This window comes from Rhincodon typus, chromosome 29 (genome assembly GCF_021869965.1).
Source record: "Rhincodon typus isolate 14 chromosome 29, sRhiTyp1.1, whole genome shotgun sequence".
Taxonomy (NCBI): domain Eukaryota; kingdom Metazoa; phylum Chordata; class Chondrichthyes; order Orectolobiformes; family Rhincodontidae; genus Rhincodon; species Rhincodon typus.
Genome location: NC_063360.1, coordinates 2,838,130 through 2,851,493, shown reverse-complemented (window position 1 = coordinate 2,851,493; position 13,364 = coordinate 2,838,130). Strand labels below are relative to the sequence as shown.

Here is a 13,364-nt window from a genome sequence, read left to right as displayed (position 1 = left end):
AGGCATAGTTTTGTTGATTGTCTTCTATGCTGCTTGGTTTTATTAGAATCACACCCACTTTTACTTATCATATCACCAGTCAGTTTCAGAGGTTTCGTATCTGCTCTTTAAGCCAACAGCAGTGTTCAGCTCAGGAAGCCCCAGAAAAGGAAAGCTGGAAAAACATATTTGTCCCCATAAAATGAAATTGCTGAGGATTTTTATCTAACATTCATCACAAACCCTCTCTGATCTGTGGCATTGTCGGCCAAGATATAGCATTATATTTTTAATTCACCTCAAGGAATACCAATATTTTTGCATGCTGTTGTGAATTCAGGGCGGTAACAGGTTGGCCAAGCTGTCCTTTAGACTATTGTTGACATTGACTTTAATTTGAGCTCACATTCTGCTGAAAACCAGGATCCAGAGAACAACACACAACTGCAATACATCATTAGTAAACCTCTGAAAACAAACTCATTTTTTTAGTCTTTACTTTAAGGTGGGACAAAAGCAGCCACGTGCCCTGTACTGAATTTTACATGCTTTAGCATTTTGAAATGCTGGTTTGAATAGTACAGCCAAGCAGCATTAAGCATTAATACAAGCAAATTCAGGTATCCATGCAGAGGAATCTCAGTAAGCAAAACCAGTAAGCATCTCAAGCTTCCTCATTCTGCTGTAATTCTGATTATATGGCAATACGATTTGTTAATATTTCATATTCCAACAATACAGTAGAGTAGTAACATGGTAGAGTATTCACTAAACTAAAAACTAATGACTCTAATAAATGCAACTAATTAAATAACATGTAAACTGGAAACTACTAAGTTATTTTTTCCTGTATATGTTGAAAAGGTATTCTGACCACGCACACACACTTAGACACACACAAAATCTGTGGTTCCCTGTCTATACATCAAGGCATCTGGGCTTTATGGTGCAAATCACCAAACTGCAATGAAGTGATATATCTGGATACAAGATCTGACTCATTCGTGCTAGACCAACAGAAATAATCAGGTTTGCACTAAACCTCTGCATTACTTTGGGAAACTGACAACAAAAATGGACTCGGTAGTTAGGGTTGGTCAAAACTGTTCCTCACAATTTTGTTCCTCAAATTGCAAAGGTGCCCTCCAAATCACTGTAGAAGTTAGCATTTTACTCCAGAGTAGCTATGCAATATCTGAAATGGAAAGGCTTTGACTTGAAGCTTTATTCAACTCACCACACACAAAGCCTTTGCTTGTTAACATTCAAACAATAGGGTAAGTGGAGAAATAAAATGTTTATCACATATAAATGAAACGGGGAGGCAGTAAATTGTAAATACATCATGGGCACCTCATAGGTTCTAAGAACATTAATATAAAACAGCTGTGCTACCCTTTCTCACATTGCCAAACAAAGTACCTTGTCTAGGTACGCAAAGGAAATTTCACATAATAGGAACAAGAATGGATCATTGAGCCATCAGGATCTGCTTTACCATTCCATCAGATCATTGTTAACTTAAATCTATAGAACAGCACAGCTGATTGGGTCACATCTAGCTTTAATATATGTGCAACAAAGGGTTGTCCAAAGGAATAGAAAGTAATAATAGGAGTTGACAGTCACTATGAAGATGTTTTTACACAGCTTCAACCAGCAATACTGGAACAGCGTATTTCTCCACTAACATTCTTCAAAAAGCACAGGGATAGGAACACATAACAAGAAATCACAGATAGCAGAGGATCAACATTTACCTTGAAAATGTTGATTATAATGCAGTTTCTGCTGCACATGACACTGTGTATCCATTATACATGACAACAGTCATCCCTGCCTCTGAGGCAGAAGGTCTAGGTTCAAGTCCCACCTCTTCCTGACATGTGACATAATATATCAAAATAAATTGATCAAAGTAACTACATGATGACTTGTACAGTGGCTCGGTAAAAACTGTTAAACTGAATCATCACTTTTCATACTACGCTGAACATAAGGGCAGACACACCTACATAGAAGTTATCAATGCATCTGCAGCACAGGACAGTGGAGGAGGGTGGTTAATGATTATCATGTAAGACTTCTGTAAACGTGCAAAGCTTTCTTTTTTCTCTCAGTGGACATGGGCATCGCTGGCTAGGCCAGCTTTTGTTACCCATCCGAAAGTGGACTCGAAAAGCTGGTGGTAAGCAGCCTTCCTGAAATACTGCTGTCCATATAGTGCTGCTAGGAAGGGCATTCCAGGATTTTGACCCAATGACAATGAAATAACAGCAATATTATTCCAAGCTAAGGTGTATGGCTTGGAGGAACGATTACATGGGTGAATTCCCAAGCATTTGTTGCCCTTGTCCCCTCCCATTCGCCTGAACTCCAATGTAAACAACCCTAATCTAGTTAATCCGCCCTCATACATCAGTCCCACCATCTCTGGAATCAGCCTGGTAAACCTTTGCTGCACTCCTTCGAGAGCAAGAGCATCCTTCCTCAGAAAAGGAGACCAAAACTGCACACAATAATCTAGGTGTGGCCTCATCAAGGTCCTGTATAACTGCAACAACACACATCCCTACTCCTGTGCTCGAAGTCTTTCGCAATGAAGGCTAACATACTATTTGCTTTCTTTACCACCTGCTGCACCTGCATGCTTATCTTCAGCAACTGGTGCACAAGGATACCCAGGTCCCGCTGTACACTCCCCTCTCCCAATTTACAGCCTTTCAGGTAGTAACCTGCGTCTTGTTTTTGCTTCCAAAGTAAATAACCTCACATTTATCCAAATTATACTGCATCTGCCATTGATTTGCCTACTCACCCAACCTGTTCAGATCATGCTGAAGGATCTCTGCATCCTCATCACAGTTCAGCCTCCCACCGAACTTGGTATCATCTGCAAACTTGGAGATGTTACATTTTGTTCCCTCATCCAAATCATTAATATATATTGTGAATAGCTGGGCCCCAGCACCGATCCCTATGGCATCCCACTAGTTACTGCCTGCCAATTTGAAAAGGGCCCAGTAATTCCTACTCTTTGTTTCCTCTCTGCCAACCAGTTTTCTATCCATCTTAATACACTTCTCCCAATTACATGCGCTTTGATCTTGCACAATAATCTCTTACGTGGGACTTTGTCATATGGTTTCTGAAAGTCCAAATATACCACATCAACTGGCTTCCCCTTGTCAACTCTACTAATTATATCTTCATAGAATTCTAACAGATTTGTCAAGCATGATTTCCCCTTCATAAATCCATGCTGATTCTGACTGATCCTGCCACTGCTTTCTAAATGCTCCGCTATAAAGTCCTTGATAATGGATTCGAGAATTTTGCCCATTACCGATGTAAGGCTTACTGGTCTATAATTCCTTGTTTTCTCTCTACCTCCCTTTTTGAACACTGGAGTGATATTACCTCCCTTCCAATCTGCAGGGACTGTTCCAGAGTCTATAGAATCCCGGAAAGTCACCACCAATGCATCCGCTATTTCTAGAGCCACTTCCTTAAGTACCATGGGATGTAGATTATCAGGCCCTGGGGATTTATCCACCTTCAATACCATCAATTTTCCCAGCACCATTTCTCTACTCATATTGATCTCCCTCAATTCTTCTCTCTCATTAAATCTTGCATCCTCCAACATTTCTGGTATCTGATTTGTGTTCTCTTTTATGAAGACTGAATCAAAGTACGTATTCAGTTGCTCAGCCATTTCTTTGTCCTCTTTTATACATTCCCCCATTTCTACGGGTAGGGGACCTACATTTGTCTTCGCTAATCTCTTTCTCTTCACGTTCCTATAGAAACTATTAACTTTCGTACTGTATTTTCCTCTTCTTAATCAACCCCTCGGTCCTTCTTTGCTGACTTCTAAACTGCTCCCAATCCTCAGACATATTATTTTTCTTGGCCAATCCAAATGCTTCTTCCTTGAATCAGATACTATCTCTAATTTCCTTTGTAAGCCATGGATTTCCCCTCTTACCCATTTTGCTTTTGTGCCAGACAGATATAAACAGTTGCTGCAGTTCCCTCATGCATTCCTTGAATGTTTGCCATCGCCTATCCACTGTCATCCCTTTAGGTAACTCTCTCCAACCTATCAAGTCCAACTCACACCTCATGTCTTCATAGTTTCCTTTATTAAGATTCAGCACCCTAGTCTCCGTATCAACTGCCTCTCTCTCCATCTTGATAAAAGTTCTATCATGTTATCGTCGCTCATCTCCAAGGGGTCTCGCAAAGCTAGATTGGCAATGATTCCCTTCTCATTACACAGTATCCTGTCTAACATGGCCTGCTCTCTAGTTGGTTCCTCCACGTATTGGTGAAGAAAACCATCCCATATACACTCCAGGAATTCCTCCTCTAAGGCATTGTGGCTAATTTGATTTTCCCAATCTATGTGCAGATTAAAACCACCCATGATCATCGATATTCCCTTATCATATGCATCTCTAATTTCCTGTTTAATGCCAATCCTAACATCACCACTGCAGTTTGGGGTCCTATACATGTTTTTTGCCCCTTAGTATTTCTCAACTCTACCTATACTGACTCCACATTGTCAGAGCTAATATCCTTTCTCACTATTGTGTTAATTTCCTCTTTAATCAGCAATGCCACTCCGCCACCTTTTCCTTTTTGCTTGTCCTTCCTAAATATTGAATACCCTGGGAAATTCTGCGTCCATCCCTGGTCACCCTGCAGCCATGTCTCCATAATTCCAATTATATCATAGTCGTTTACAGTTACCTGCGCAATTAGTTGATCCACTTTATTGTAAATGCTTTGCGCATTACAGCACAAAGCCTTTAAGCTTGTCTTTTTAACACTGTTTGTCTCGCTCTTGTTTTTCTCTGTTTGAATTTTGTCCATGGTTTCTTTGCCTATCATTTTTCTTATTCCCTTTTCTACCTTTTGTTTTTGTCCTAGCCCTCTCCTTCTCTGACTCTTTACACAGGTTCTCATTCCTGGCATATTAGTTTAAACCCTCCCTAACCACTCTAGCAAGCACTCCCCCGAAGACATCAGTCCCAGTCCTGGCCAAGTGTAACCTGTCCAATTTGTACAGGCCCCATCTCCCCCAGAACTGGTCCCAATGCCCCAGGAATCTGAAACTCTCCCCTAACACCATCTTTTCAGCCTGTCATTTCTGCTCTGACTAGCACGTGTATTTGTTTCATCACAGAATGTCCTGCCTTTGACTGACTCTTGGAGACATAGTATTTACACAGCTAGTCCAGTTCAGTTTCTGGTCAATGGTAACTCACAAGATATTTATGGTGGGGATTAGGTGATGGTAATGTCAAGGGAAGATAGTCAGATTCTTTCTTGTTTGAGATACTCATTGCCTGAAATTTGTCTTGCACCTATGTTACACTTTGTACTTATCAGCCCAAGAACTGAATGTTGTCCAAATGCAACAAGACCTGAACAGAGTGTTTGAATAGCTGAGGAGGTTCGAATGTTGCTGAACGTTGTGAATTCAATAGCAGATGTCCCGCCTAAGGACCTTATCATGGATGGAAGTTCACTGGTGAAATCTAGAACCCTAGAACCCTACCCAGAGGAACTCCTGCAGTGAAGACCTGAGACTGCATTGATGTACTCATATGTATCATGCAAAAAAGCACTACATTAATCTACTTATATAGGTCACTATAGAAGAAAGTAAGCAAAATTGCCAGTGATGTTACTAACTCTGTTTAAATTATTGATTTATGATTGCTCTTGCTTTCAGTGCACTAGAATCTAAATCTAAAATTAAAAGTGGCATAAAGTGGTGAGTAAATACAGCTGTTCCTGGACAAAATAAGTAAAGTGCTTAATATAAGAAAATCAATAACTTTAAAATTTATTTTAATGAAAATAATTAATTGTTCTTATCACTGGTATAAGCAAGTATCTATTTAAATATTAATGCAATGGGTCAGTATTTACTTTGCAATTTAAAAGCATCCTTCACTTAGTCATGAAGCTGACAAGTGTTATTTCTCAAAACCGAAACTGAACCCATACACAGGATTATACTCACGTAGCTGGTAGTGACCAGATCACTTGTGAGCTTGTTAACATCCAACATGCACAGACTCATAATAGACACAACAACTGGATGAGACTCATTTCAGGCAATGTGCAAAAGGCAATGGTTAGCAAATGTTTAAAGCAGGCAGCCCTGATATCATGTTCACAACAAGTTACTCACACGCCTCATTTCTGTTAGTTGCGAAATATCAGGCCCAACAGGAGTCATGTAGCCTGAGAGGCTCTATAGAAAGAAAGGAATAAAGTAGGTCCACAGACACATGCAAAGGATTGTTATTGTAAAAACATCAAGAGTTTTGGCATTGGGCTCACGTTGAGAAAAAAAGAGATCTTAACTTGGTCAAATTCAGCATGATCAAGTGGACAATAAAATATCAAACTTGGGTAAAATATAAAAACCCTGTGCAAAATGATCATCATATAGAAGCAATTGAGACTGCTTGTGATTTCTTGAATTTATGCAATTTACATCAGTAATCTACTGACACAGAAATTTTCTGAGCTAAATCAAACACAGTGAAATCTGTAAATTAATGACACTCTGGGGACTGACCTAAGCTGTCCTTATTTTCAAAATGGTCGCTGAATACATTGTAATCATTTACAAGAGTGGGAAGTTCTTGATCAAGCACCATCACAATAGAGAAGCTTTCCTCTCCTTGAGGATAGTGTTATGAAAACATTTAGTGTCGGGGTGAAAGAAGGAAGCAAAGTGAAAGGGTGAGGACAGTGGTCTGAAGAATTTTCTGACTGTCTGAGGACATTTTCTGAAGAAGGGTCTAGACCAGAAACATCAGCTTTCCTGCTCGGCCTGCTGTGTTCATCCAACTCTACACCTTGTTATCTCAGATTCTCCAGCATCGGCAGTTTCTACTATCTCAGGACAGTGGTCTTGACTTGCTGAGAGTTTCCAAGGCTAACTTTCCAACAGACTGCGCCCTGTGCTTTAAGTTTAAAATATTGCGCAGGCATCAACCAATGATTCCGATGAAGTTTGGGACTAGAAATGTCAGGACGCTCATGAACAACCTCAACATCACCATCACAGCTTGGGAATTCTGGTGCCTTGAATACAACATTGCCATTCTAAGTGAGACGTGACATCAAGGAGGGGGCCAACTAAAGTAGCAGGGCAACAGGTTCACCTTGTTCTGAAAGGGTCTTCCAGAGGAACTGCTTTCACAGCGTGGGTTTGCATCAAAATATTAATTTTTTGGCACCCCAGCAACTCACATTGTGTGCTAAGCAGACACTTCGTGACTGCACAGTTCAACAAATCGAGGAGCTCAGCACGCATGTTCCAACACTTAAGGCAACAGATGAGGCCAAGGAGGGATTTCACACTGACCACGCCTAATCCCCAAGCAGGAGACAAACAAGTCCATAAGTAAATGGAAAAACGTTGGCAGATGGGGTGTAATGTGGGCAAATGTGAGCTTATCCACTTTGACCAGACGAAATGAAAAGTAGTATACTATTAAAACAGTGAAAGACTGTAGAATACAGTGTCCAAGAAGGATTTGGGAATCCTGATGTATGAATAAGTGTTAGTAGGCAGATACAGCAAGTGACTACAAGACAAACGAAATTCTGCAAATTATTTCAAGGGAAATGTAATATAAATGTAGATATAGTTTCACTGCAACTGTATAGAGCATTGATGGGGCTACATTTGGAGAATGAGGTTTCGGTCTCCTGATTAGAAAAATGATAAAATTGCTTTAAAAGTAGTTCAAGTAAGTTCAATTCCTGGGATGAAAGAGTTCTTTTTCAAGGAGACAAGTTTAATAGATTAGATCTACTCCCTTTAGAGTTTAGATGAACAAGAGACAACCGCATTGAAGTATTAAAGGTCTCAAGAGGACTGCACAGGATAGACAGGCAGAAGATGCTTCTTGTGATGGAGACTAAAACGTAGGGACACAGTTTAAGAAATGGCCTCCCTTTTAAGGCAGAGATTAGGAGATTTTGTTTTGTCTCAACGGATTGTTAGAACGTGAAATTCTCTGCCCCGGAAGTGCAGGCTTTAAATATATTTGAGGCTGAATTAGATTTTTGATAGATAGTCAAGGGCTATGGAGTGCAGCCAGAAAAATGGAGTTGAAACCACAACCCCCAGAAAAGCCACAATTCTACAGAATACAGGAAGGCGGTCAAAGGGCCAAAGGGCCAAAGGGCCAACTCCCATGCCTAAATCCTATGATCCATTGATTAAGATCAACAGCAAAACCCTGAAAAGTGTAGAGAGAAGGCAGACACAGACAACAAAATTCTTCATGGCTGAGCTGGCATGTTAGAAGCTAACTGTTGAAAAACGTTTTTGAAGACTAGGAATTCTACGCTGACACTAAGGTCATTGTTTATGGAGCAGAAGTACCAATGTTCCCATATGCTTTGGAGACTTGGATAACCCACAGCGGCAACTCCAAGCGCAGAATGCAAGTGCAGCGGTGCTTTTGTGAAATCCTTAAAATCTGGTGGACATATGGTAGTTCAATAAAAGCATCTTCTCGTAAGCCAACTTGTCTGGTATTTTGGCGATAATGACTCTAAATCAGATCCACTGGGCACGATATGTCATTTATATGCCTGACAGTGAATCCAGCAAGCAATTACTCAACTGAAAACTCAACTGCAGCAATAGATTCCCAGTGGAAAAGGGGAAATATTTTAGGAATTTGCATAAAGCATCCTGAAGAGATCAAACAACTCTGCCAACTCCTTGGTTTGTGGCTGACCAACATGGAGAAGAGTCAATCGGGAAGGCAACAGATACATCAAGATACTTCATGGAGAACACTGTAATGACTCAACTTCACCTCAAAGTAAGCACAAACATCACCTGCCCTGCATGTGGTAGATATGCACAGCATGCATGAGACTTAACACATCATAGAACACATCAAAACCAAGTAGAAGCAAAACATCCTCAATCCCGATGGATTAACTAAGAAAAAGAAAAAGATAACTAAGCTTGCAGGTGCTTTTAACACTTGGTAATATCACACAAAATGCAGCAAACAGTAACAAACTTCAGAAAGCGGCGAAATCGGAAGGCACACAACAGATGAAATGTTAAGAAGGGTCTGTTAAGTGACAGTTTTTGTCAGTAAAAATGGGAATAGGTTGTTTGGGATACATGGTATAACTTTAACAGGGATAAGTAACAAAGAAATCCGGGGCTCTATGTATAAAGTCTTTGAAAGTGGTAGGAGAAGCTAAGAAGGCTCTTAATAAAGGGATTAATAAAGAACAAGATCCTTAACTTTATCAACAGAGGAATAGTGTACACAAGAAAGGAAGTCAGGATAAAATGGTGCTTCATTACATCCTGAAACTAAAAGGGCAAAAGGTATACTTCAAATATTGTCTTCCACAGTTCAAGTGAATATTGAGCCTGCAAACAGCATGTCACTGAAAGCCTAGTGGTGACATTTAGTGGCATACTATTAATCAATTGTGTTTCAGCCTCTGGTTTTGATACTTCATGCTGGGTTAGTGTCTCACTCTACAATCTACACAGAAGATGGGGCAGTCAGTGTAATAAATGCCACATAGATAAACAAGCCTAGTTTTCTTTCCACCAATTTTCTTACCCTATGCCCCACTCTCCTGATATTTTGGTCAGCAGAGTTCCACAGCTGCTGGCCATATACTACGGTGACCAACCCATGTGGTGAAATGTACCAGATCAGACTGGTCTAAAGCTAAGTGAAACTCATAATTCTAGTAGAGTTGGAGTTGTGTCAGGTACTTACTGATACTGGCGTAGTCCGCTCTGATGGTGGTATCATTTCAGGAGTAAGCATCTGTGGAGGGTCAATTCCTTTGCTGACCTTCTGCTGAATCAGATACATTGCTAAAGCAAACTGTTCCCTGTTCAGTTTCCCTATCTGTTTTGTGTCGGCCAGTGCCCTGTTGGGAAATAGTTTACTAAGTAAAATGAAGGCTCAGTACTGCAACTGCAGCAAAACCATCTCAACTGCTATGCTTAATATCATAACAAACTATTAAAGGAAGATACATGTCAACACATCAGCAGTGTGTAAATTGATGGAGAGATAAATGACCCAGTCACAGTCTGCAGTAAGGAATGGAGGCAGGGTAGAGAAATCATCTGAAAGTGACTCCTGGCTCAGCTGCACGGCTATGAATTAGTATCTCCTCACAAAAGCAGGTAAAAGAATTAGAGACTTGTTGTTGAGTTGCTGACAACAACCACCTGTCAGCTGAAGGATCACTGCAAGCCTCGGAACGGGAAGTCTATTAAAAAAAAACTCAATGGGCACTGAGGATCAAACTAACTTATGGCTGTGTGAAAAACCACTCGTACACAATAAAACCCAATACAATGCAGTACTACAGTACATTTCTATTCAGTGGATTTTTTTTTAAACAAAGTATTAGATCAACTTTCTTAGGAGACCATTTTCAGCTTATTAATTTGCTTTTGACTAAGTGCAGACTGTTCCCTTGATAACATTTGACATGCAGATGCTGACACTGCATCAGTACAGTCAATGCATGCAACTTCATTAAATCAACATTTTAGCTCATGGGCAAGATGATGGCAATTTTATTTCCCCATTAAACTCAGTTTATGGAGCGATCTAATTCAGCTTTTCAAGATGATTAAGTGGATAAGGTGGATACAGTGGCAAGCCCAGACAGCTCAATTGGTAGAACATTGGACTTTTAATCTGAGGATCCAGGTTCAAGTTCTTAGGGCCCTCTTGTGGCACAGTAGTAGTGTCCCTACCTCTGGACTGAGAGACCTGGGTAATTACATCTCTGAATAGGTTAGTTAGAAAAATAGGTTAATAAACAAAATATGATGGATAGAAATGATTTCCTCTAGTGTGGACAATCTAGAATGAGAGGGCATCACATTACAATTACAGTAAGGCAACTGGATGATAGTAAATGTAAATACACAAAGGTTAATGGAAATCTAGCTTGACTCACGAAAAAGTAATTGAATTAAGGGTTCCATTGAAAATATCAAAACTCACTCATTGTGAGAAGACAAGGGTATTGATTGTTAGGGAAACAAGACAGTTAGACAAAGTTAAGATATAGATCAGCCATGATCTGACTAAATGGCAGAACAGATTCAAGGAGCTGAATACCTACTCCAATTCTATCCATTAGTAAAATATTATCACTGATTGTGAAGTCAGTTACCAGAAGGCACTTTGATTGCTCGTCAGGATCCGCTTTGGTTCCGAGCAGTGTGATATGTTAGTGTCACTCACACGTTCGGTTATTCACAACTCACCACTTTCTAGCTCAGAAAATTTCAACACTCTGATGTTTGCTGCGCTTGTGGAAGGACATTGTGCTGTTGTCCCAAAAGAATGGCAGCCTCATGACATTAGCATACTGACCCACTGAATTCAGTTCAGCATATTTAGAAGTCATGGGAGCTGTAGGTCAGAGGCAGTTAAGGAAATGACTGAAATCTGCTGAAGGTAAGGTTGGATGTTTTTTCAACTTTACCCAATGCAATTATCCACACAAGACATTTAGTAGAAGATAATGCTGAAGGAATGCAGGAGAATCTTCAGTTTCAGTTGATAATGGCTATTTATCACAGATGAACAAAGATGACTCAAATACTGATTGTGACTTTCACACTAGAAATAAGCTAGAGCACTCAGTCTGTAAATTCTAGAGCTCTTACCAGATATGAGCCAGGATGTTCTGATGAAGTGCCGACTGCATGAAGATATCTTTGACTTCCAAGCCACTGACATACCCATCCATATCCAAATCTATTTTGAGGAAGATGTCATCGTACCGCATTTTGTCATTTGATGGCACAACCCAATTAACTGGCTGCAAGAAAAAAGATTTTTTCCAGGTCATTGCAATCGAAAGTTAAGAGGTAAAGCATGGAGGATCACAAATCATCAGAGCACAGAGAATAACGGTTACCTGATCCATTCCTCAACTAAATGTAGTGTGAAACAACTAAGAGGATAACTTACTGCAACATCTGATCAGTTTCTGTGGTTTAAATGAAAGCGGTAACAGCCATGAGCACAATGGATAAAAGCTAGTCAAATGTACACATATAGGAGTAATCCAGTTCAAGACCATGTGGGTTTAAAACCTGTACTAGTAGTTTTTTGTAACACTTGTGTAAAGCACTAATTGTAGACTTATAGAACAATGTTGTGTGCACAGTGTGGTCCTGGTAACTGCTTCCACAGAAATTAAGGATCATTACCTAGGGTTGCTTCTCAAACCAAAAGCTCAGTGAAAAAGATCAATCCCCAGCTTACAAAGAAGGTTAAGGATAGCACTAGAATAAAAGTACAGACTCACAATGTTGCAAAGCACTGTAGTAAGTCTGAGGTTTGAAAGTGGTGTAGATTGCAGCAAAGGACCACCAAAAATTGATAAAGTGGGGGAAAAAAACAATGCAAAAGTAACCCAGCCAGGGGTATAAAAACAAATTTTAAAAGCTTTTACAATTATATAAATGGGAGAATAACTGAAGTATACGTTACTCCCTCAGATGCAGAGATAAGTTGAAATAATCATGAGGAAATCACCGAGACATTGAAGAAATAGTTTACAGTAATCTAGCCTACACATATTCTCTTGCTAAGGACTGAGCCATTGCAATGCAAGCTATTTTAAGAGTATGCAGGTGAAATTCTTGTCTCATCACCTGTTTAATGTGTTTTGGAGAGATGCTGCCTGCACTATTTAGGCTGTTAATACTGCCATGTGAAGGAGTAGATCGCAGGCTATCTTTAGGTGGAGGGCTGGCAGGTAGCACAGGTACAGCACCAGCAAGTGTTGGTCCTTGTTTCTTTCTCTTGGACGGTGGCAGAAGTGAAGATGGCAAAACAGATGGAACTGGCTCTTTTTCCAAGGCTCTGTAAACAAGATGCATTGCCTGCAAATAGAACAGTAAAGGGTTAATCACAGTCTGTGTCAATATTTCAGCAGCAGAAAGAATTCTGCAAGTTCCCAGGATATGGAAGGTGCATAAAAATAATGTCTGTTTGTTAATCTCTGCCTGTGCAAAAGAACTTTCTCTCCAATTATTTCAGATATGCCAGGTATTGGGCAAAGATCTTGCTCTGGAAGGACCATGTAACAGTTAGCGTGCAAAGGTGATCCCATAGTAAATAATCATACTTTCAAGCATCATCGATTTCCCAAATGATGTTTTGGACCTGGAACACGAGGACCATCATGGATAGCCCCAACAGTGACAAACATGAACATCACACTGCAATTATCACTCCAGAACTTCAGCATTATGACTTTGATATTTTTGCTCCGAGTGAAACACAATAAGCAAAAAACGTCCA

General features: G+C 40.0%; 1 protein-coding gene across 1 annotated transcript in view; it reads right to left on the bottom strand.

Moving 5' to 3' along the window:
* Positions 1-13,364, bottom strand: part of eps15l1a (epidermal growth factor receptor pathway substrate 15-like 1a) — a 228,909-nt gene that overhangs the window by 189,817 nt on the left and 25,728 nt on the right. Inside the window, exons 8-11 of the mRNA XM_048613886.1 lie at positions 12,713-12,943; positions 11,717-11,871; positions 9,792-9,948; positions 6,194-6,256 (exon numbers count right to left, since the gene is read on the bottom strand). Of these exons, the coding sequence (XP_048469843.1) occupies positions 6,194-6,256; positions 9,792-9,948; positions 11,717-11,871; positions 12,713-12,943 (606 nt within the window). The remainder of the gene's footprint in view (positions 1-6,193; positions 6,257-9,791; positions 9,949-11,716; positions 11,872-12,712; positions 12,944-13,364) is intronic.